Source organism: Platalea leucorodia, assembly GCF_965183815.1.
Source record: "Platalea leucorodia genome assembly, chromosome: 1".
NCBI classification, from domain to species: domain Eukaryota; kingdom Metazoa; phylum Chordata; class Aves; order Pelecaniformes; family Threskiornithidae; genus Platalea; species Platalea leucorodia.
Genome location: NC_138823.1, coordinates 168,017,048 through 168,040,533, shown reverse-complemented (window position 1 = coordinate 168,040,533; position 23,486 = coordinate 168,017,048). Strand labels below are relative to the sequence as shown.

Below are 23,486 nucleotides of genomic sequence, written 5' to 3'. Positions count from 1 at the left end.
GAAATTCGGCACCTGGTTCAGCTCATCCATTATTCCTTCCAGCTGCTTTTTGCCATGTCAGGGCCCGAGCATTGAGCGGGCTGAATTTATCCCCCGAACACAAGCTGAGTTAAAGGGACAACTTGCCCGCTTCTTTTCTTAGCCGGCCATTGACTCAGCCCAACATCTGCTCTCTTATTAACCTTCTCTGGCCCCAAAGCACTAATGATCTTTTATGACTGAAAGCATTACTAAAGCATTTAGCATTGTATCAGCAACAACGGAGTTATCCGAGGACAAGAAAACCCTCCCACTTTGGTACGCTCCTTTTGCTGCGGTGTCATTTGATTTGTGCATTAAAATCCAAAGGGACGGGAATATCCCAGATAGCTCAGCCATAAGGAACGCAGGCATCGCTGTCGCCAGAAACGGATAATCAAAGGAGGTAAATCCAAGTGCCTTCTCCCTAAAAATAGTTTTCCACACGCTCGCATCAAGAAGCCCAGTGCTTTTAGTTAACCTTCCCTGCCGTGCTCTTGGGAATTACCTCAAACACCACAAGATTAATTGTTTTGATTTGTTCAGTTGGGTTTTTTCTACTCTTGGTCATAAATTGCTTTTTACCCACCGGTCTGACATAGCAGAGGAGCTTAATCGTAAGCAGCATTGTTACCTATGGATGCCATATGGCTCCACTATGCAATACTGACAAGGTTTGCTGCATTGTAAATACTGCAAATAAGCACGGAGCAGATGGGAGGGAAGGGGCAACAGTTTTAACAGCAAAATTCTCACTGCCGCCGCGCAGTAACAAGTCATGAAATGTGAGAAGGAATATATTAAGAAGGACAAGAGGTGTTTTGAGAGATGCAGCTGTACTTTGCATGCGGTTTTGGTCCCCTTCCCACTGCAAAGAGAAAAAGAGAGGATTTTACATTTCATTTACAAGGCATTTAGGGCTCTGCAGCTCCTGAACGAGCTGGAAGGAAAGTGCTACAGAGAGAGAAATGCGACAGCGCAGACAAAAGGTGGTCTGCAAACGGCATATTTGCCAGCATACAAATGCAGCCCTACAGAGAGCTCGCAGGTAGGAACGTCTCCGGGTCCTTCTCCGTCTGTGAACTCCCTTTGCTGTCGTCCGTGCTGCGGAGCGGGGCTCTGCAGACAAACCATGTGAACCAGGAGGCCAGGAGCCAGACTATTTCAAAGGGCAGCGAAGGAATTAAGGCTCTGGCTGCACCAACACAGGGCAGGGACTTAGCCGGTTACTGGACTCCCTGAGACCAGACCCAGGTTCCCAGCTCTGTGAAAGGGTAGGAAAACAAAAGCAAAGCGATTTGGACTTTTAAAGAAGCTTTCAGCTAAAGCTTTTACAGAAATGAAGCCATCAAAGGGTAAGGGAGGAAGTCCTTTCACAGCTAAGTAACTGGTTAAAAGAGAGGAAGCAAAGGGCTGACACAAATGATCGGTTTCTGCAAGGAAGAGAGATTACAGACGGGATATCTCAGGGTTCGGCCTGGGACCTGGCTCACCAGAATATTCCTAAGTACTCTGAAGAAGGGAGGGAGAACGGGATGATAAATTTTACAGCTCATACACATACGAACATAGGAAATACAGAGAGAAGAACAGCTGCAGTGGCTCAACCAAATATCCATACAGCCCACCGTCTTTTCTACAAGTTGTCCTAGCCCGAAGGCGAGGGAAGACCAAGGCCAAGGCAAGCACGGCTTGTGTTCCCACCGCTCTTCTCCCGGGCCCCAGTAATCGGCAGCTCGGGGACTTCCCGAGCCGGTGGTGGCCCTCAGGAGATCTCCCTTCCATGGACTTGTCCCCTTCTCCTGTCGATTCACCCTCCTCAACTCACAGAAACCTTCAGCAGTGATAATTCGCGGTTCTGAAGAGCCCCACGCTGAACTACACAGGCGCCTTCTCTCTTGCTCAGCACTTGCCATTTATTAGCATCGTTTGATGCCCCCTAATGCTCGCAGCGGATGAGACAGCGCGAGGCTGGTGCATCTTCTCTCGGGGCCCCTTGGCACATCCAGGGCTCCGGTACGTCTCCTCTCAGCCGAGCAATCCTCGTCTAAATTATGAACATCAGTTACAAAAGCTTAGACGGGGCAATGAAATGGAAAGGTGAATTCAGTGCCAAAAAATGCAAACTCAGGCACACGGGCAAAAATAACACTAAATAATGTGGATTTTTGTGGTTACAGGCTGTAAATTCACTGTTCCTCCTCAGCTGCTAGGCGGGAACTGCTGCGGCTCGTTCTTTGAGAGTGCCAAATTAATGCTCAGCAGTGCTCAAATGTGCTAACAGCATAATGGGATTAAGGGAATAGTAGACCCCTCCCAAATATCCCCCTGTCCTGTGGCATGTTGCATCTGCCATATAAACCCAGGCACCCGCAGCTAGCACAGGGGGAACCTCTGGACTGGGGACCAGGGTGGTGACTGGTGCCACGAAGCCCAGCCGGAGGCCGGTCACTGGTGGTCGGTACTGGGATCCAGTCCCATTTAGCACCTTCATTAACGATGGGGATGGAGGGTGCTGCCGCTGTGCGGGGCCCTGGCCAGGCTGGGCTGACAGGATCCTCATGGAGCTCAACCGTGGGACAGGCCAAGTCCTGCAGCAGGATGAACCCAAAGCACCGGCAGGGGCTGGGGGCTGCCCAACCGAAGACCCCCGGCAGGGAAGGCCCCGGTGGGCACCAGGGTGAGGGTGACCGGCGACGGTGCTCGCCCCCCGCACCGGGCCGCATGGCCGGCGGGGGCGGCCGCGGCGCTGAGCCCCAGCCGCAGCGGCACAGGCTGCCCGGGGCGGCGGTGAAGCCGTCCCCAGGGATGCCCGGGGCCCGTTCCGGGGCTCCGGCTGGGGCCGGGCGAGCCGGGCCGAGCCCCGAGGTTGCCCCGGGCCCTGAGGGGAGCGGGAAAGTGCGGGCTGAGGCGAACCCTCCGCCCCGCCAGCAGGCGGCGCTGTGCGCTTCCGCTCAGCGCATGCGCGGGGCCTCACGGCCTCCGCCCCGGTGCGGAAGCCACCGGGTCACGGCAGCGGCGGGCGGCCGCCATGTTCGCGGAGCTGAACGAGCTGCTGGGCGCCTCGCCGCAGCGGCCGGAGACGGTGAGAGGGCGGGCGGCAGGGAGGGAGAGGGGCCGCCGTGGCAGCGGCAGTGGAGGCCCGCGCGGGGCCTGCTGGGAGCTGTAGTCCGGGCGAGCGCGGCCCGCTGGGAGCCGCGCGGTGCATGCCGGGAGGGGCGGGGCTTCCTGAGGCGGCGGGAGGGCGGCATGGCGGCAGCCTCGGCCTCTCCGGGGGTGGTTAACCGCCTCAGGGCCCTTCCCTTCGCCCGGCCTTGGCTCCCCGCCGCTAACGCAGGGGCCGGGCCCTGTCCCCGCAGCCCTCGGGTGCTGTGGCGGTGCGTGGTCGCTGCCGTGCCGGGAATAGCGGCAAAAGTAGGGGCAAAACCCGCTACCCAGCGCTCCTCCCGGCCCTGTGGTGTGTTCTAGAGGTTTCTCTTCCGTTAGGCCACTAAGTTCATCCATGCAGTTTTTGTGCTAATGAAGCCACGCTGTAACTAAACACCCTCGCCCTGCGTAACAGCCATGAAGTGCTTCAGGTAAAAAGTTAATAAAATACACGTGTGTTGCACATTACTGCATGTTGTCCCTGATAGATACTAGCTGAGATAATAAAAGCATGTTTGAGGTGATAACTTAATTAGTAAGTCTGAGTTTCCCCCCTTCTCTCCTTGTAGAGCTTACAACGTGAGTAGGGCGGCTTTGTCCCTGGGCTGGAAAATGCCGGTGAGGTAATTCCTTGTCTGCCTGCCCGGAGCGGGGCAGGGCTGGTCTGCAGGGGAAAAAACACCGGGTAAAAGCCAAGAGAGCGCTGCTGGATAGAGGTTGGGCCCCCGAGGCTCCAAGCAAACCTGGTAGAGGTTGGTGGCTGAGGCTCAGTGGTAGCGGTGTCGCTCTCTGTAAAGGATAGACTGAAGGTGTGAGCCGGCAATGTGCGCTGGCAGCCCAGCAAGCCAAGCGTCTCCTGGGCTGCATCCCCCGCAGCGTGGGCAGCGGGGCGAGGGAGGGGATTCTGCCCCTCTGCCCCGCTCTGGGGAGACCCCCTGGAGCCCCGCGTCCAGCTCGGGGGTCCTCAGCACGGGAAGGACATGGAGCTGTGGGAGCGGGGCCAGGGGAGGCCACCGAAATGCTCCGAGGGTGGCCCAGCTCTGCTGTGAGGCCAGGCTGAGAGCTGGGGGTGCTCAGCCTGGGGAGGAGGCGGCTGCGGGGAGACCTCACTGCGGCCTTGCCGTGCTTAAGGGGGGCCGACAAGAAAGGGGGGGACAGGCTTTTTAGCAGGGCCTGTAGCGATAGGACACGGGGGAATGGTTTTAAACTGAAAGAGGGGAGATTCAGACTGGATATAAGGAAGAAATTGTTTGTGCTGAGGGTGGTGAGACAGTGGCCCAGGTTGCCCAGAGAGGTGGTCGATGCCCCACCCCTGGAAACATTGAAGGCCAGGCTGGACGGGGCTCTGAGCACCCTGATCTGGTTGAAGATGTCCCTGCCCATGGCGTGGGGTGGGACTGGATGGCCTGGAAATGTCCCTTCCCACCCAAACCACCTGTGATTCTCTGAGGATCTGAGGCTGTGTAAGTTCCCAAGTCCCCGTGGCTCCCGTGGGTTGATGACTGGGATTTTAACGCATGTGAAATGCTAAGCGAGGAGCCCTTGGTGGAGTTCGAGTGTTGGCAGAGCAGAGCCTGTGCTCTAAGGTGGGTTTGATGGTGGAGCTGTGGGACGAGTGGGGACGCTGTCATCCAAAAGCCTGGTTTCGGAGATGGGGGGCTGACCTTGATGTGATCAGGAAATTCTGCAGAGCAAAACCCAAAAGAGATTTGGCCTCGAGATCCTGGGTTTTGACTTGGTGGCACAGGCAGGACCTGACAGAGGAGCTGAATCAAAGGCTCCTCTGTGTGAGGAATTGCCTCGGATTTGTGTCGGCTGTTCCTCTCCCATCAGCCAGGGACTTGGACCTCCCACCGCACGCTCCAGGTTCCTCTTCGTCGCGGTGTCTGGCAGTAGTGTAGCCCCAGCATACGGCTGGCTGCAGAACAAGCGGTGTTCTCTGATGCCGGAGGTGGAAGATTAAGTTCATACGCTGCGATGTGGACTAACCCGGTGGTAAATGATGAGTATTCTTGGTTTGCAAGTCCCCCTCTGCACCGCTGAGCGTCACCGATTGCTGCGCAGAGCCGTGCAGTCTGGAGCCGGGCTCTTCCCCTTGGGAGGCACGGTCCGTGGGGTGTGCCGAGATATCTGGCCAAGGCACGGTCCGTGGGGTGTGCCGAGATATCTGGCCAAGGCTGGCTGGAAATGGGTCTCCCGCTGTGCTTAAAAAGCATCAGCTCTTTGCAAATCTCTCCCTCCCATCTCTGCCATCCCAATTCTGCATCTCCACGGTTGGCTTGTGCCGTTTTCAGAGTGCTGACAAATGCCTTCACTGCAGGGCTGGTAGGTGGATGGAGCTGCCGCCCGCGTGGGTGTATCTGACATGTCACTGCTGAATGCTCGTGACACCCGCTGCTGCCCTGCCAAGGGATTTTGGCAGTTTCTAACAAGTAGCTGCAGCTTCTGCCTTGTAGCCTGCAGGTGGAAAGAGCGTGAAAGCAGAGCGTGGAGGGAACGGGCTGGGGCAGGCGGATGGAGAAGGTGCTACAAGAAGGCCTTGCCTTTGGAAGTGCTTCATCCCCAGCAGCGTCTTTGGGCTTGAGGATGTGCAGAAGGGGGAAGAGAATCAGACCGCGGCTTCGGTGGTGGCAAATCGGGGGCTGTGGGGTTTCTGCACGCCAGCAAACACGGTCCTGGTGGCGCGGCCAGGACTTACCGGCTCCTCAGCAGGAGAATTCCTGTATTTGTGGCCAGTGCTCTGGAGTTGGTAAAGGCTTCGGGGCAGTTCTGTGGCCACAAGCAGGATGCTGGAGCTTCCCAGAGCTGTTGCCTTCCTCCCTGCCACCAGCTGTGCTTTGGTGCAGCTGCTGCCTCTGGAGATGCACAATTTGGACATTTCCACCTCAGCCTATCTGGGCATCTCGGTGTCAGAAATGAAGAGTTTTGAGTGCTATCTAAGCAGCTGCAGCGTGACAGCGAAGCGAGGGTTGGCAGGATTTAAGGGTTGGGAACTGGAAGGTTTGAAGAAGCGGAATAATGTATGCTCTGAACGATGACACCCTGCCGCGTTCTGCGTGGCGTATGTGGGAGCAAAGGAGAGAGCCGTTCGAGAGCTGGCAGGCGAGGGAGGGGACTCGGGGTGGCGTTCAGCCTGCTGTTGCAGGGGGACATTGCGGGGAAGAGGGGGGGTTGAAGGGGATGGAGTCATGCAGAAGATAAACCGCTGAATGTTGGAGCTTGTGCTGTTTGAACCCAGAGACTCCTCCAGGCTTAGCCGCGGAGGACACGTCTCGGTGAGATGCTCACTGGCGTGGTGCCTCCTGTTATTGTAGTGGCCACAGAGGCATAACCATTTTCTTTGGGGGTGGGAAGGAGATTTCTCTGGCTGAGGCAGAGCAGCACTTCTCTGCCCTGGCTTCTGCTTTGCATTCCCTGCAGACGTGTTCAATATTTGCCGTTCCATTAGCACCGCTTTAGAACACGTTGTAGGCATCGGGGAGTTAACTCTGATAGATGGCCTGTGAATTGCCTATGGGTAGATTCCTTGTTGCCGCAAAGGGCTTTTTTTTTTTTCTTCTAATAGATGGAAAAAAAATGCATTGATAAGTTCTTTGTGATTAAAAACAGCCCTTCTATGATTTGTATTGATTAAAGAGACATCTTGACTAAGGTTTTAATGGAAACAAATGCCTTGATGAGACTGGGACTGATAACAAGCACGCACTGATGAACGGAATTAATTTCCTGCGTGATCAAAACAAGATATATACTTTGTGCAGAGCGCTCTGCTCCAGTACACATATTTTGATCACAAGGTTTTCTGCTCTGAACGTGGTACAGTTGAGGTAAGCCTGGAACAGGGGGCAAGGAGGGCTGCGTGGGGACAGCAGAAGCAGCAGCTGTAGCAGGGCTGCCATTTTAAGCGCACGGGTGGCGCTGGCCACGGCAGTGGGAGAATGGGCTGGGAACAGAGTGGGTGGCTGTTGTCCCCCTGCCATCTGTGCCACTTGGAGTAGACGGAAGATGACTGCGAATTGGAGGAGAGGGGGACAAAGCTGGGAGGTGGAAATTGCTCACAAGCACCCGTGACGATGGTGTCCGGCACCAGGGGCACGAATACGTGTGTGCTCTGGATGTGCCGGCGCTGGAAAGCGCAGCGCTGCTCGTTGGTGTCCTCTGCAGCAGCCGGGTGTTTCCATGGGAGGAGGTGGCTCTTGGTGGGCACAGAGCGTGGGGGCCCAGCTGGGGTCTCAGTCTGGCGCAAGGGCTTTCAGCTGGCGGGCACGTCTTTCAGAAAGAAGCCAACTCAGCATTTTCGGATGCCTCCCCACGGGCTGTGTCCGGAGGAGGCGCTGGCATCCCTTTGTAAAGGGATGGGTGGCTGGAGCGCTGCTTGTCCACTTCTTCAGAGATGAATGGTGTCCCTCAGGGGTCCATACTGGGGCCAGCGCTGTTCAATACCTTCATCAGTGACACAGACAGTGGGATCGAGTGCACCCTCAGCAGGTTTGCAGATGGCACCGAACTGAGCGGTGCAGTTCACACGCCTGAGGGACGGGGTGGCATCCAGAGGGACCTGGGCCGGCTGGAGAGGGGGGCCTGGGTGACCCTCATGGGGTCAACAAGGCCAAGGGCAGGGTCCTGCCCCTGGGTGGGGGCAGCCCCCGGTGTCAGCACAGGCTGGGGGATGGAGGGGTGGAGAGCAGCCCTGCCGAGAAGGACTTGGGGTGCTGGGGGATGGAAAGCTGGCCACGGGCCGGCAATGTGTGCTGGCCGCCCAGCAAGCCAAGCGTCTCCTGGGCTGCATCCCCCGCAGCGTGGGCAGCGGGGCGAGGGAGGGGATTCTGCCCCTCTGCCCCGCTCTGGGGAGACCCCCTGGAGCCCCGCGTCCAGCTCGGGGGTCCTCAGCACGGGAAGGACATGGAGCTGTGGGAGCGGGGCCAGGGGAGGCCACCGAAATGCTCCGAGGGTGGCCCAGCTCTGCTGCGAGGGCAGGCTGAGAGCTGGGGGTGCTCAGCCTGGGGAGGAGGGGGCTGCGGGGAGACCTCACTGCGGCCTTGCCGTGCTTAAGGGGGGCCGACAAGAAAGGGGGGGACAGGCTTTTTAGCAGGGCCTGTAGCGATAGGACAAGGGGGGATGGTTTTAAACTAAAAGAGGGGAGATTGTGAAAAAAAAATTTTCACAATGAGGGTGGTGAGACACTGGCCCAGGTTGCCCAGAGAGGTGGTCGATGCCCCATCCCTGGAAACACTCAAGGCCAGGCTGGACGGGGCTCTGAGCACCCTGATCTGGTTGAAGATGTCCCTGCCCATGGCAGGGGGATGGACTGGGTGGCCTTGGAAGGTCCCTCCCATCCCAAACCATTGTGTGATTCTTTCTCTGACTAACACCTGCAGAGTTTTCCCTAGCCTGAGCAGACATCTTGTCTACTAAGATGGAACCGGGAGCAGTTTATGCCCTCATCTTCCTCTGTTAAGTTATTTTGCTGCTTCTTTTTCAGGGTAAGTTCACGCTGCTGCGAGACACCAGAACAGACGGCAGCTTCCTGGTGCACCATTTCCTCTCCTTCTACCTCAGAGGTATGTCAGCAGCAGGACTTGCCAAGGCAAGGGTTTGCCTTTGCCTGCTCCTTGGAGGTTCCTTCAGCAGAACGTGTTGCTGTGTGAGCAGAGGCTGGTTTTGTGAGGCATCCTCGGATTAGCGCAAGGCTTTGGGGTCAGGATTTATGGATCCCCATCCTGACTTGTTCTTAGGCCTTGCTCTATGTCCTCGGGTACATCCCATGTCTGTATGCCTTGTTTCATCATTAGTGCAGTGAACGTTGTAAATCACATGGGCATCTGACAGTGAGGTGTTGACTGCAATTCCTTCACTAGCTATGTGTTTTATAATGTAATTAAGAATATCAGGAACAACTAACAAATAGATAAGCTGGTGGTGAGTAAAGAAACAAACAAAGAGCCTGGCAAGTTGCCTAATTGCTTTTCTGCTAACAGTTTCACCTGTGAGTAACCTGCCAGCCCCTGCAGAGCAGGCGCTGGGCTCATGGGCTCCTCCAGCGTTCTGCTGGCAAAGCAAGCTTGCTGCTTTCCAGCCCAGCGAATCTGGTACCCATCAGACTTGAAATTTAGCTCAGAGAGCTGTGCAGGTGGCGGGGCTGAGCGCATCCTGCCCCCCGTAACCGCCACTGCCTCAGCTATGGTTTTACTTCATTTTTAAAAATTGGTTTTACTTAATTGAACAGAGTCAAACTGCAGGAAAGCCCGTGGAGAGCAGGTTAGTAAGAGTGTGAACGGTTCAAAGGGACAGCCCTGCCCGCGTCCCTGCATGGCTCTGCTGACCTGCAGGTGCTGGGAGTCGCTGCAGGGAGCTGCCCATCTGCCTGGGAAAAGTCTCGCTGTCCCTTGTGGTTGGGAAGCCCTTTGGGATTGGGATTGCGCCTCAAGGCAGGTGCGCTTGCTGTCACCTTCTCATGTCCACCCGGGGACCCGGCTGCCAGCGTACGCTGTCTGTGGCACCCCCGTGTTGTCCAAGTACCCGCTTGGTGCTCAAAACCTTTGGGAGCTCCTGAGGGTCAGTGACGGCTCAGCTGGGGCCACTGGCTTGTTCCACTTGAAATCCACGTCCTGCTCTCTGGCAGGGAGAAACAAATACACTGATTTTGTTCATACCCAAACCACGAGGCCAGGTTGTCACGTGCTGGGTGTTCCAAAATCACATTTTAGTGAGGCGTCTTTCTCAAACTGGCTTGTTCTGCGTGTTTTTTCCAGTCAAGGTCACTTGCCCTACGAGAGCCAAAACAGGGATTTTTGGCACGTTGGTGGTTTCAGCAGTTCGTGTCACGGTCGGCCGTTGGCCTCCTTGCAGAAGTACCAGCAAGCTGTGCCAGGAGATCCCAGGGCAGGATGGCAAGAGACAGAAAAAGGGCCTCCTACTTTTTTATGTCATCTTTTTCTTGTTCTTTCCCTTTCTTTTTAAACTGACTAACGTTGTTCCCTAATGTGGAAATCCTCTAGAAAGGTGAAAATTGAAAACCCAGCCACGAGCAAGCGAGGGGCTGCCTAGGCCTGTCTCACTTCAAGGCCTTTCCAGACAGATTTGTAGCCTGGCTGCTGTGATTTATGTGCTTTGATAATGGCAGCTCACAAAATTGAAATGATAATGTGTCTTTTTGTCTTCTCACCCAGCTGGCTGTAAGGTTTGCTTTGTGGCCCTGCTCCAGTCCTTCAGTCACTATAACATCGTAGCGCAGAAGCTGGTAAGTCTCTTGGCGTAGGTTAATAATTACAGGTCCGGGTAGTTTCTGTTGGGTGGAAAGGAATGAGAACGGGGAACAGGAATTGCATGTGAGCAAACGTTTCCCGATCTTGATGGGGACAGTCAGGATTGGCGCTCCTGCGGCAGGGGATGGAGAGCACTTCTCGCTGGAGAAGGGATGTGATATAGGGCAAAAACCTGGCTACAGGGCTCTCTGCAAGGAGCCCACGAGGCTCTGCGCCGGAGAGGGCAGAGCGCTGAACAGCTGCTTGCTTTCTTTGTGCTTAGAAATGTTTTCCAGAGATCAGCGTTCCCCAGACAGGCCCAGACTGGTAGATGTAGCTTCATTAGCGTTCTGGGGAGAAAAGTCCTGTGGTGCCTGTGTCCCTCCGGGCTCTCTGTACGCCTGCTGGGTGCACTGGCTGTTCGGCACAGGAGGTCCCGAGGTGGCTTTGTCTTCTGTCCTGTGGTTACGTTGCGATGAAGTGCTTTGGGCTGAACCACCTGTAGATTCAGAAGGACACCTCTGTGCCTCTTCTGGCCTCCAGGCCAAGCCATCAGTTTGAAGCGTCCGAGGAGCCACAAGCGCCGAGTACGTTCTTACGGATTTCCTTCCCGGGGTGAGTCAGGCAAGGATTGTGTGTACCCTGAAACGAGGAAACGGAGAAACAAAGTCATTCCCGGTGTCAGCAAACCAGTCTGAGCTCTGGCTTTAAACTGGATCTCTTGGTTGTGAAGTCCAGGTGACCTCCCAGGGCCGAAGGGATGAGGGCTTGCGCTGGTCCTCCCTCCTCTGGTTCCGCTGGGAATCCCAGCGGTGCTGCTGCTTTTAAAGACTTTCAGGTGTTGAAGAACCAGGTGTCGCAATCACGGTGTGTTCCCCACCGTAAATGTGGGTTGAGTTTTGGTGCTTGCTAAACTGTCTTTTATTTAGTGCTCCGTTTTTGTCTTTTAAAAGGAGATCAATGGTCTGAGAGCTCAGACCTAAGTTAAATAAAATGAACTGAGCAAACGAAGTGTTTCCACGTGGAGCTTTAACTCTGTCAGATACTCAGCATGCGATTCCCCTGCAGAGCAAATTCCCATTGCTGAGCAAACCAGCCTCTGCGAGCACTGAATAGTTCTGGCCTTCGCGTTGCAGAGAGGGGGAAATCTTGGGGGGAACTTGCTAAGCGGGACACAAAACGGGGCACAGCAACCGGTGTAGTTAGGAGATTCAGCTGTTAAATATGGGATCCTTGCCTGCTCTAAAAGCAGAGTCGTGTTTGTTGGTGTGTTTCCTAATGTGGCGAAATTCCCCGGTGTGCAGCTTGTGCGTCTGCTTTTAATAGGTGCTGTTGTCATCTCCCTCCTGGGAGAGTCTGAGAAGGGAGAGAACACGAGGATTAGCTGGAGCGCACGTGCAATGCAGATCGAAATGATTTGCTGCCTGATGCTTCAACAGAAAGGTTACTGACGTGAAGGGAGGTGATAAGAACAACAATACGGTTTGCTCAGGGGAGTTCAGAGAAGCGATTACATTTGCCCGCGGCGATGAGCTCTCCCTGTCCCGATGGTTTCATGTCTGAGTCAGTCTTACATTATAACTTCACAAGTGCCCGTGCGGTCGGTTGTTGTGAATTCTTCCTAAGCTCTGCGGGGTTGGAGGTCGTAACATCAGTTATTTATATCTGTCTGAGTTTCCATAAGATCTCGTCTTTTGCTTTAATCCTTCTTTGCCTAAATGAATACATCAGGCTCAGTAAAGGTGGGTTTTGGCAGGGTAGTTCCACTCTTAGACTTGCTTAAGAATTTGCTGCTGTAGATCTCTACTGGAGACCAGCCGGGATGTCATTTACGTGGCTGCAGCAAAGCCCCGTTTCAGGCAGTACCCTGAGCTGCGTCGTGCTGCGGTTAGGTGAGCTTCCCCAAACGACCGGCCGCTCCCTTCCCACCCCCTCGTCCTCGGCGGGGAGCCCAGGACCAGCTGCTGGCGCTCTGTTGGCCGGCAGAGTTGCAGGAGTCAGGCCGTAGTTCCTCCGGGAGCTGCTTGGAAGAATCTGGCCCGTGGGCAGCCACCTGCGTTGTTATCCCATCCACGGGTTAAATCTCCCGTGCATAATCATTCCTAGCAGGAGATTACGTACTTGGGAAAGACTGCGGTTGGAAAAGCTTCTTAACTTAGTGATGCTCCTGTTTCTGCTGGGAGCGGGGTGGTGCCAGGCCTGGGAGGAAGGGTCCTGGAGCCAGGCTCGTATTATACTGCCTTTACAGCCGTGTTTTGTGGATCTGGTCCTTGTAGCACCTGATGTATGGTGATATACTGAATATTTATACATAGTTACGTAGTTGAAGAAGTGCATACCTTACGCGCTGCTTCCTCGCAGTGTTGCCAGGTCTTACCAGTCCAGAACCGGTTCCTTACACGCTAGCTAAATGCAGTGATGTATTTTTACCTGCAGGAAAAAGCTTCCCGGGATTTTTGTGCCTGTGCTGGCTCTGCAATACTGGCTTCACACTTCTTTTCTGCAAATCCTGCTCTTTTCATGAGGATCTGCACTTAATTTTAAGGGACAGTTAATGTTATTTGTCATGACCTTGTAGAGAACATGCTGGGCCGTAGCAAGGCTACCAGGGCAGCTTGCCATATTGGTGTTCCCACCGTTATTTGTACAATGTTTGTTTTGTTTTAAAGCAAAAACATATTTGTTCCCATTTGGTCTCCCTCTTGCCTGGCTCCTCTGTCCCCACAGGACATCGCCTGGTCACCTCTGCTTTCCCCTGCAGGTAGCGGTGCGAGAGAAGAGACCTTGGCCGGTTGCCTGATGGCAGAGCGTCGCACTTTGTACCACGGCCGCATTCGCTGTTTGAGTTACGACAGCTGCCTCGCACGCTCCATTACTAGTTTTCTCCTGCAAATATTTTGCTTTCCCTTATGAAACGGCCAGCGGTGAGCGGCGGTGCTGGTGCGAAGGGATGTCGCTGCTGGCAGGCCCGGCTGGCAGCATCCCGGACGGACGAGAACAATTGTGCTCCGTTGTGGAGCTCGCAGCCCCAGTCACGCCGAGCTGCTGTTTCAGAAGCATTTCTGGGCTTGATCGATAAATGACAGATTGCCAGAGATAATGTCTGCGTGCTCCCAGCGATAATGGAGCGCAGCGCTGTGAGATAATGACAGCTTTCAGGGCTGGTAATGCACGCTGTTTGGGTGCTCTGCAGCAGGGACGTGTGTAGTGTCTGTGGCACTCGGGCAGGTGGCCATTTTGAGCACTTTTTCCACCGTCTCCGAGCTTTCCTGGTGCTTCCTGGGCTGCTTCCAGAGGTTACACCAGGCGGGCTGCTAGCTGGGAGAAAGGCAGAGGTTTGCTGTGGCAGATGACTGCAGCGGGGTGAGTCCGGGTCTCCATCCAACGCTGCCTCTCTGGGACCTGGTTCCCCAGCTGGAAAATGAAACTGGGCTTGTCGGGTCCGCCCAGGAACATCGTGGCATGGAGGGGATCGAATTCCTGGTCTGACCCACAAGCACGCTGCCCCTGCCTGCCGCCTTCGTGTGCTGTGGCCCTTCTCTCTGTCATCCAGGCAGGCCCTGGTGTAACGGCACTAAGCTGCTGGGTATTTTAAAGAGGGGACACTGTTTTCTTGCTGATCTGAAGTATAGAGGGTTTGTGCGTGCAGGAAGAAATGGCTGAAGCGAAGTTAAAGTAATTTTCTGAATTATTGACGTTAATCGTGAATTTAGCCACTGCTGTAGCAAAGCATTTCAGCAAGTGCCGAGTCCTGTGGGCTCCAAAAATTCACCAGGGGATGAGGTTTGTGGGACTGCCCTGCAACCCAGCCCCGCTTTATGGCACGTCAGGTATTTGCTGGCCGTTCCCCGCTCCTGGCCTGCCACATAAAGGTGGTTCTGTCCTTGGCCAGAAATTTTTCCATGGTGTGTGCTTGCAGTTGCCCAAGAGGCTTCCCTTAGCGCTCCATTCCTGCCCTGCTTTCTGGCACGGTTTTAGTGAGCAAGTATCACCTGCAAAAGCCAAATCCCTCTGCCTGCAGCCCACATCAGCCTCTGCTGGGCTCGGCGGGAGGTAGGGCAGGGAGAGCGAAGGGCCCCACGAGTCTCATTTGTGGGAATTGCTGCTCCTGGCTTGCCTGGGAGAAGGGGAAAAGAGAGGAGACAACGTGGATTAGATGAGGCAAGAGTGTGCTGCAACACTTGCTGGTTAGTGCTATTTATTGAGAGGGCGCTTGAAAACAAAGGGAGTGTGTCCAAAAGTGCTGGCTGGTGCCGTGCCCGAGGCTCTCCGTCCCCGGGTTTGCCTGGCCAGTGGGACCGCTTTCCTCCCTCCTCCCTTCCCGTGTGGAAGGCCAGGAAAGAGAAGGGCAAGCTCAGGGCTGATTTAGAAACTGGGTCTGAGGTGGGCATGCGTCAGACGGCCTTTTCCCCCGAGTAACCTCTGCCAGTCAAGGATGCTTGTATCCCCTGGCTGTGATGGAGGACGTTGCCTCTGATCCATTTTCTAATTGCCGTAGACAGCGTTTTCTGGCAGCAGCCCTGATGAACGGATCTCTCCCCCTCGCCTTCCAACTGGGAGGAAAAGCACTGGAAATCTGTCTTTCCTCTCATTAGCACTGAACGTGTGGCAACTGATAAGCCTCGCAGGAGCTCAGGGTTAATCTTCTTGGAAAGGACCTCTTCCATATCTACCCAGACCTTCTCTCTGGAGGTCTTCCTGGGGAAATGCCATGCTCACAAAGCCACTGGGCCCTCGTAGGGATCGTCTCATTGATCAGATGCTTAAGATGTGGCTTTATAATTTTATTTTTTTTTAAATAAATAGAAGAGAAAGGGGGTGTGAAATGTTGGCACTTACATTTTCGTGTCAGAATAACAGGAAGGTTGAGCAGGTGAAAAGAAAGGGCAGAAAGCAGGAGGCAGAAGTGGACACATAGCTTTGCTGCATCTCCCTCTCCCGTGCGAGCAAAGAGAGCGCGGGGGCTCCCGGAGCGTCGTGAGGACTGGGAAACGCTTGGAAAACCTCCAAGGCCTTTTCAGAAGAAGGTGTTGGGGCAGTGCCAAGCACGGCGCTCTGTTCAGTGCTCGAGGTCCTGGAGGAAGAGCTGCTACGAGCCTTCCCCTTGCTGGGCGACTCAAACAGACTCTGTGCTCAAGTGTCCTGCAGCTCCCAGCGTGATGGCTTAGGAAAGAAGTAAAAATCTGTATTTTTTGTGATGCTTAAAAAGTTCCTGGTCAAAAGCACCAGCGCTGCCGGGGTGTGCCTCTTCCAGCGGCCAGGCAGAAGCCAGTCCTGGCTTAAGGTAAGGGCTCCTGCCCTAGGACTCGCCTCTGTTCCTGACCAAAGAGGGTGGCTGAGCAGGAGTGGAGGATGCAAAATCTTGCAGCATCCCGAAGGGATGTCTCCTCTCAGGGGATATGGGAACTGCTTTCTCAGGATCCTTGTTTCTGGTTCCTGGCCTCTGGCTCACCAGTTCTGCCTGTCAAGCAATACTGCATTGAGCTAAACCTTCCTGAACTCTTTGTAAACTGTCTATCTCGCCATCTTCTCCACCTACCTGCTGCGTTGCACAACAGCCCTATTTCCAGGCTGCCAAGATGCTGCGAATCTTTGCATTAATGCTCCTTGGTTCCATTTTAAGAAATTACAGTTGTGTTGTGAAATATGGGAAGCAACCCGCACTGGAGAGCGGGCAAATTTGCGCTTCTTGCTGCTGGGAAATGCACGGTTTGGCCGAGGTTTGAAGATAGCGTGCACGAAATATCTTTGTATGATCGTGTTGGTAACAGGTACTAAATTTTTCTCCTGAAGGGTGGACTGATGCAGTTACCAGTAAGCTGAGGAATGATTGGCAAAAGTAACCCTTCCCGATGAAAGGAAGGAGGATCAGACAGGAGTTCATGAGCCAGATCCCCAGCTGGGGTCTTCTGCACGTCTGCTGCGACCCTGCCAGGGCTTTCTCCGCCGGGGCTGGACGTGCCCAGCACGTGGCTCTTGAGGTCGGCCTCATGGTGAAGCAGGGCTGAGAGCTGGAAACCTTGGCTTGAGTGTGAGCCGTGGCCCCAGGCAGTTTGTCACGGTCCCTCCTCCTTCTCCGAAGGGGAGCCAGGGCTGAGGCTGCTTCCCACGGGAGCCCCGGCCACGCTGCTCTCTCCCGAGCGTCGTGCAGGCGTCGGGTTGCCCAGCCCACGGCGTTTTCCAGATCCGGGCCGCGCCTCGCTCAGGTGTGTGGGTTGTGCCGGGGAGTCGTTATTGCCACAGCGATGATTTGGAGATAGTGAAAACCAAAGGCTTTTGCCACCCAAGAAGGGAGGGCGAAGGAATTGCTCACAGGGGGTGAGCAAAATACAGGAGAGCGAATGTGTCCACCAGCGTGTGTAACAGAACCGCCTGTTTCATCCCCTGTCACCGAGGCATTGACTTCATTAGCACATTTAGATAAGATGATAAAAATCAGCCGTTGATCCGCTTGGTTCTGTTTGCACCATTCCTCCAAAGCTGTGCGCTCTGCAACATAATGTTTTCCTCTCTCGAGGGAGTCAGTCTGACCGCTGCCAAAGAACGGGGACAGCTTGTCTTCTTGGAAGGCCTCAAGTCCTGCCTTGAGCTCTTGTTTGGAGAGAAGGAGGAGCAGTCAGGACAGCCCAGTCCTCTCCAGTTTCTAAGGTAAACCTGACCAGTTGGTGGTTCTGCTGGGGCTCAGCAGGGTCCCCCGCACAGAGCGTTTGCCCCCCTTGTGTCTCCTGCCACTGCAGCCAACACCGAGAGCAGCAGTGAAGTGCGCAGCTGAGACCCAGCTCCCTTTGGGCTTCCCTCCAGGGCCCGGGGACTCGGTAGCCCGACACCTGAGTGAAGTGCCAGCGCCGTGCACATTGCGGTGCTCATCCTGCCCTGTCTCTCCCTGCTGCTCGGAGAGGGATTCTGTCCCCCTTCTCCAGCATTTCAGGGCAATTTCTGCCTCCATCCTCTTTGCCAAGCATGTTATAGGTCTAGAGAAAATTTATTTCAGCACTCAACATGTTTGTGTCAAATAAAATTCCATCCAAGCACTTTTGTTCCTTTTTTTTTTTTTTAATTATTCTGAGATTTATTCTCATCCAAGAGAACAGTGCTGCTTTCACCATGCTGGCTTTCCTTTTTATTCCCATTTCACTTTCTCCATGTCCCTGATGATTTGATAGGAAAAAAAAAAAGCGCTGAGGGCTGTTAAATTGGACGGTACCACCTCTGGGTCAGGCAGCGTCTGAGCAAGGACAGCTGTGCACTTGCCCTGTTCCTGCGTGCTCCCGGCTCCCCGCTGTTTCAGACTCGCGCTGGGCTGGATGGGCCTTTGGTGAGACCCAGGGCAGAGGTCCCTGTGCCACGGGACCCTGCAGCCCCTGGGGTCTGGGTGGGCGGGTGTTGATGGAGTGCAGCAGGATTAAGCACTGGACAAGCTCAAGAAGTGGGCCCATGCCAACCTCTTGAGGTTCAACAAGGCCAAGGGCAGGGTCCTGCACCTGGGTCGGGGCAACCCCTGGTGTCAGCACAGGCTGGGGGATGGAGGGATGGAGGGGTGGAGAGCAGCCCTGCCGAGAAGGACTTGGGGGTGCTGGGGGATGGAAAGCTGGCCACGGGCCGGCAATGTGCGCTGGCAGCCCAGCAAGCCAAGCGTCTCCTGGGCTGCATCCCCCGCAGCGTGGGCAGCGGGGCGAGGGAGGGGATTCTGCCCCTCTGCCCCGCTCTGGGGAGACCCCCTGGAGCCCCGCGTCCAGCCCGGGGGTCCTCAGCACGGGAAGGACATGGAGCTGTGGGAGCGGGGCCAGGGGAGGCCACCGAAATGCTCCGAGGGTGGCCCAGCTCTGCTGTGAGGGCAGGCTGAGAGCTGGGGGTGCTCAGCCTGGGGAGGAGGGGGCTGCGGGGAGACCTCACTGCGGCCTTGCCGTGCTTAAGGGGGGCCGACAAGAAAGGGGGGGACAGGCTTTTTAGCAGGGCCTGCACGACAGGACACGGGGGAATGGTTTTAAACTGAAAGAGGGGAGATTCAGACTGGATATAAGGAATAAATTTTTTACAATGAGAGTGGTGAGACAGTGGCCCAGGTTGCCCAGAGAGGTGGGAGATGCCCCATCCCTGGAAACACTCAAGGCCAGGTTGGACGGGGCTCTGAGCACCCTGATCTGGCTGTAGATGTCCCTGCTCATGGTGGGGGATGGACTGGGTGGCCTCGAGAGGTCCCTTCCCACCCAAACCTTTCTGTGATTCTGTGATCCCTGGATCAGGCACAAGGGTTTCACAGAGCAGAGGAGCAGTGACTGCAGGGAAGCGTAGGACCCGGTGACTGTCACAGCAGTGGGGACAGCAGAGACGGCGCAGGCTGGCGTTCCCTGCGTTGGGGCAGTGGGCGAGGAGGGGGCACAGACAACGTGCGCGTGAGCCAAGCCCCTTGAGACCTCCTCCTTCTCTTCCAGTGAGGACGCTTCCAACCTCAAAGCCTTGTTTGACTTTGTCCGGACGTCCCTGACTCCTGCCGGCAGCGACTCCTGGAAGGGCCCTGTGCTGCTGGTGGACGACCTCAGCGTCCTGCTCAGCCTGGGCGCCACGCCGGTGGCGGTGCTGGACTTCATCCACTACTGCAGGGTCGCGGTGTGCTCCCAGCTGAAGGTACTGCTCCCTCCGCTTGCTGCGTCCCGTACGCTACGTGTACAAAAGAGCCTCTGGAGCAAAGCTTGGCTTTCTTTTCTTTTTCCACCTGTGCATGATGAGGTTTTGGAAGGCGTTGGCTGTCCACGAAGTTAAAATCATTGCTCTAGGGCCACCCTCAGGGAGTTGTCAGTCCATGGAGTTCCTGCGTAGGGTCCTTTGCAACTGGTTTCCCAGGAGGTGCTGCCCAGAGAAGGGCTCTCTCTGTCCCTGATGTGCGAGCAGGGCTTCGAAGGGTAAAATATTGTTTCTTTAGAGCTCCTGGCTCTCCGGAGATCTCTACCCACACCCATGTTTGTGTGCGTGTGGGAGGGCAGGGAAGGAAAGGGGTTACGAGGGTAGCGAGGGGCTGATGAGTCTGGCAGGGGGCAGAGATGAAGGCCTGCTCCGAGGGAACGCGAGTCTCTGCTTCCACCGATCTTCAGCCTTGCTGTGTGTTGCGCCGGCTGGTTTCTAGGGGCGTGTGACGATGCAGCACTTCTACAAAGATCTCCCCAGCGATGTGCTAACTTCTGAGAGCATCACGGCCAAAAATCGTTACAGTCACTTCCATCCTTTGCGATTTGCGTTGCAGCGTCCCCCACCCCGGCCACTTCTCTCTCTGCTTGAGTGAGAAATAAGGGAGACGGTGTCGGGTTTTGTTATCCTGCACTTCCTATGGTGCCAGGGTGTTTGTGCTGTAAATGCTGACAGGGGATGTTCTGCTTGCTGAGAATATTTACCTCCAGAGCAGCTAAAAATGACGATAAATCACGCTAACACGTTTCTATTTCTGTCTAAGATGTTCTGAAGCTTTAAAGTACATTTTAATTGATTGGGAATTTCGTGTTATTTTAAGTCCTTGGTGACCTGCATGGGGTGAGGCAGAGACTCTCAGGATGTATTTTTAATAGAGCTGGTGTTGCGTTGGGGAGCTCTTTGCTTCTTGCGGGAGCTATGAAGGTTCGAGCATCGCAGCTCTGGCTGCAACCGTTTGGCCACGTCTTTATTTAGCTGTTCTGAATTCACTCGGAGAGTTGCCGTTTGTGGGGCCCGACAGACCGGTTTAACTCGACAGCTGTCTTGTAACAAAGGCTTGATGTATTTTTAGGCTGCGTATTATGTATATGTGTGTGTGTAGGTATATACTATATATACAGCAAGCTGTTTCAGAGATGTGTATATGTTTATTTTCCCAGCGGACTTCAGCTCAGAACCAGCTGCCGTGCTGGGGGATGTCTAAGCAGCTTAGTTAGCGGGGCGTTTGTGCAAGCTCCCGTTGCGCTCTCTCCTTCCCTACCCTGAGCGGATTGGGAATCAGCCAATTCTCAATGCTCATCGCTATCTGGCGCTCTCCTTCCAGGGGAACATCGTGGTGCTGGTTCACAGCAACGAGGACTCAGAAGACGAGGAAAACGAACTGGTTGCGAACTCCCTGTGTCATCACAGCGACCTGATCCTGTGGGTAGAGGGGCTGGCGACCGGCTTCTGCAAGGATGTTCACGGGCAGGTAACGCACGGGAGAGCACGGAAAGGTGGGACGTGTTAATGTCACCTACAGCACTGCCTGCGGGCCCAAGGGTAGGTGAGACAACGCTCCGTCTGCCCTGCGGGAGACGGCCCAGGACCAGCCTGGTCTGCAGCATGGCTAAGGGCTAACGAGTGGCCTTGCTGCGGTCGGCAGGATCTGCCGGAGCACCCGGGCTCTTACGGCTGCGACTCCGCTTCTGCGGTGATATTCAGGGACATCCTGCCACAAAGGAAAATATCTGGTTCCTGGGAAGCTTCCCCAAACTCTCCTGTCGGAGGATCTCAGCCTGGCTTGGATGATCTCTTCTGGGCTGGGAGGGCAGCTGGGTCGCTGGGGCCCCATTGCTGCCCGGGCTCTCATCTGGGGCTGCCACCAAAGGGGAGGATGGGATTTTATCGGTGGTCTCCCTTCCCTGCAGGCCAACGAGAGGCGTCGGGGGTGAGGATGCTGTGACTGGGGCGGCCAAAGGGATGATATTCCTCTTCCTTCTCCCTTTGCAGATTAAAATAATTAAGAGAGTGTCCTTGGAGCTGACGGCAGAGCAGGATGTCGTCCAGATCTACCAGTATAAGATCCAGGACAAGAACGTCACCTTTTTCGCTAGGGGGCTGTCAGCTGCAGTCCTGTGATGCTGCGATACCGTACAGCGCTGAGAGAGCAACGCGGGGCAAGGCCGGGGAGGCTGGTACGTGCCACCGAACCAGCCCGGCTGCCTCACCAGCGCCTTCCAGGAGCGGTGCAGCAAACTGACCCAGGAGGGAAGCTCAAACGCGTGTTGAAGTGCATGCCAACGAGGGGATTGGCCTGCCCGGAGCCTGCTGCATCCCTTTGTCCTCCCACCCCGTTCCCAGCGTACGCAGGCCAAGAGGAAGAGCGAAAACTGGCATGAACAGCCCTTAGAGCGTGTAAAGGCAAGCAGGGGGGTGCCCCAAGGGCTGGGCGTGCCTCACCTTTTCCGGTGCGTTACGGCACGGCAGTGCCAGGCGCTGCTGCGTGGAGGGATCACCCCACCCTCCCGCTGGCGTTTAACGAGATGACACAGAGCGGGTGGAGGCAGGGATGGTCTGGGAGCATGTTGTAATTCTTACCTTTCTCCCAGCTCTGGCACAAAAGAGATTTGCTCAACTCCCAGCTTCCACAGAATTAAAAAAAAAATAAATCTATAGCTACACCTGTAGTCCCACACCTTGCTGCTGTAAGACCTAAAGGCTGCCTTGCTCGGTTGATTCCTCGCTTTGGTTTGTTACTTTCCATCTTTTCACGTGAATCCCCCACACCCGTGTGTGTCTGTTTAGCGTGCGGCTTCCCAAGCTCGTCCGTGGCTTTGGGTGACAGACAGACGCTTGGACACAAGCCTCTGTCTCAGCCACTGCCCCCCAATCACAAATCATTACTAGCGCTTATGACCTGCCTGTACTGAAGCATTATTGGGGGCTAATAATCACTAATTTTAATTAGATAAGGGTACAGTCATTAAGGAACCATGGATCTCTGTGTGAGAACCGCTCCCCACAGGCTCCTTTGGCAGAGGGGGAGGCATTTCCCGAGCCTGGGTGAGGAGACGGTTTTGGGTCTCCCTCCCTCCCCACAGACGCGAGGGCAGTCCCGGAGCAGAGCTCAGCCCCGGAGGTCTCCTGGTAGATGCTCTGGCTGTAGCGGGAGATAACCAACGTCCCGCACGCTTGTGAGAGACGAGAGCAACCTGCCAGGTCCTGTGCAGCTCCAGAGCCAGGGTAACAGCTCCGGCAGCGGGACGCGTTCCTGCTTCTTCCATGCAGAAACGCTGCACAGCTCAGTGGCCCGTCCTGCCGCGGGTTTGGGAACGGTCCCCTTTGGCTTGAGTTTGGGGAGCCCTGGCACGCTTGGAGGCTGTGGCTGCTTGTCGATAGCAGCCCGGGGAGACCGGGCAGGCTCTGGGGATTGTGGCGAGTGCCGAGGAACTCGGGAGGGGGAACAAGGCCCTGCATATGCTATAGGATCACGCAACCCTGCTGTATCAGAACGTAACCCGTGGGTCTCTCCGTGCTGCCCAGGACAGTGCCGAGTCGTGTCTCCAGTCCAGCCTCCCAACTTCCAGGCTCAGGTGGTGCCTGCTGGGCCTGACCCAAGCCCCAGCGCATCACGGGCCCAAATTCTCTTCGGTGGGTGAGCCCCGAGCTGCCCGTCTGCACGGCCCAGGCAGGCAGCCGGATCCTGAGCGCAGCGTGCCGGCCGTGCTCGCGCTGCCCAGCCCAGCCCAGCAGCCAGCTGGGAAGCAGCCGGGTCCAGAGCTTACTGTGCCCAAACCCCCGTCCAACCTCTGTGCGGAGGCAGAGCCAGGGACACTGCCACGGCTTGGGGTCCCGAGCGCCTGCGAGCTGCGCACAGAGCTTGGGGCATCTTGGAAAAGTTCCTGGTAGCTGATGGTGCCTGGTCCGGCCCTGGCACCGCTGCTGGGGGGTGCACAGCACTGTACCCTGCCCAGGCTGGCGGCTCGGTCTCCTCCCGTGTCACACGCACCTGCAGGCTGGTGCCCGCTGTGCCTTGCTGGGGTAAAACCCATTTCTTGGCCACCAGCCGGGCAAGCGGCAGAGCCCAGCATCGCTGCCGGCAGCCCAGCGTGGTGGCAGCGCCCGGGGGACAGTGCCCGGTCACGCTCTGCAAAGGGAGGATGAGACAACCAGGTGCTGGGGAAGGCAGCTGCAGGCACTACGGCTACTTAAAATGCACCTGTAACGGGCACGTAATGGTGCATAATTGAGGTAATACCAGGATCATTAGCTTCCCCTTGGAGAGATCCCAAAACATCCCTGCTCCAAGGCTCTGCCTCCCTCCTCCAGAACCGGCAGGGTGACTGTGCGACGTTGCTGGTGGCTTTTGCCCAGTTCCTTCTGCACTTGACCGATGCCTGCATCCAAGCGAGA

The 23,486-nt window shown here is 55.8% G+C and overlaps 1 protein-coding gene across 2 annotated transcripts; it reads left to right on the top strand.

The window, feature by feature from the left end:
- Positions 1-2,996: 2,996 nt before the first annotated feature.
- Positions 2,997-21,742, top strand: ELP6 (elongator acetyltransferase complex subunit 6). Of its 2 annotated transcripts, XM_082323668.1 has the most exons (7): positions 2,997-3,103; positions 8,648-8,726; positions 10,335-10,405; positions 16,927-17,057; positions 18,842-19,034; positions 20,416-20,562; positions 21,084-21,742. In XM_082323668.1, the coding sequence occupies exons 1-7, from the start codon at positions 3,050-3,052 to the stop codon at positions 21,210-21,212; spliced, it is 804 nt and encodes a 267-aa protein (XP_082179794.1). In that variant the 5' UTR covers positions 2,997-3,049; the 3' UTR covers positions 21,213-21,742. The 2 variants fall into 2 exon arrangements, with proteins under 2 accessions (XP_082179794.1, XP_082179795.1); XM_082323669.1 differs by lacking the exons at positions 2,997-3,103; positions 10,335-10,405 and adding an exon at positions 3,497-3,596.
- The last annotated feature ends 1,744 nt before the right edge of the window (positions 21,743-23,486 follow it).

Coding starts and splice junctions, on each gene's coding strand:
- ELP6 (XM_082323668.1), top strand. CDS start 3,050: ATGTTCGCGGAGCTGAACGAGCTGCTGGGCGCCTCGCCGCAGCGGCCG. Junction 3,104..8,647: donor CGCCGCAGCGGCCGGAGACG/GTGAGAGGGCGG, acceptor CTTCTTTTTCAG/GGTAAGTTCACGCTGCTGCG. Junction 8,727..10,334: donor CCTCTCCTTCTACCTCAGAG/GTATGTCAGCAG, acceptor CTTCTCACCCAG/CTGGCTGTAAGGTTTGCTTT.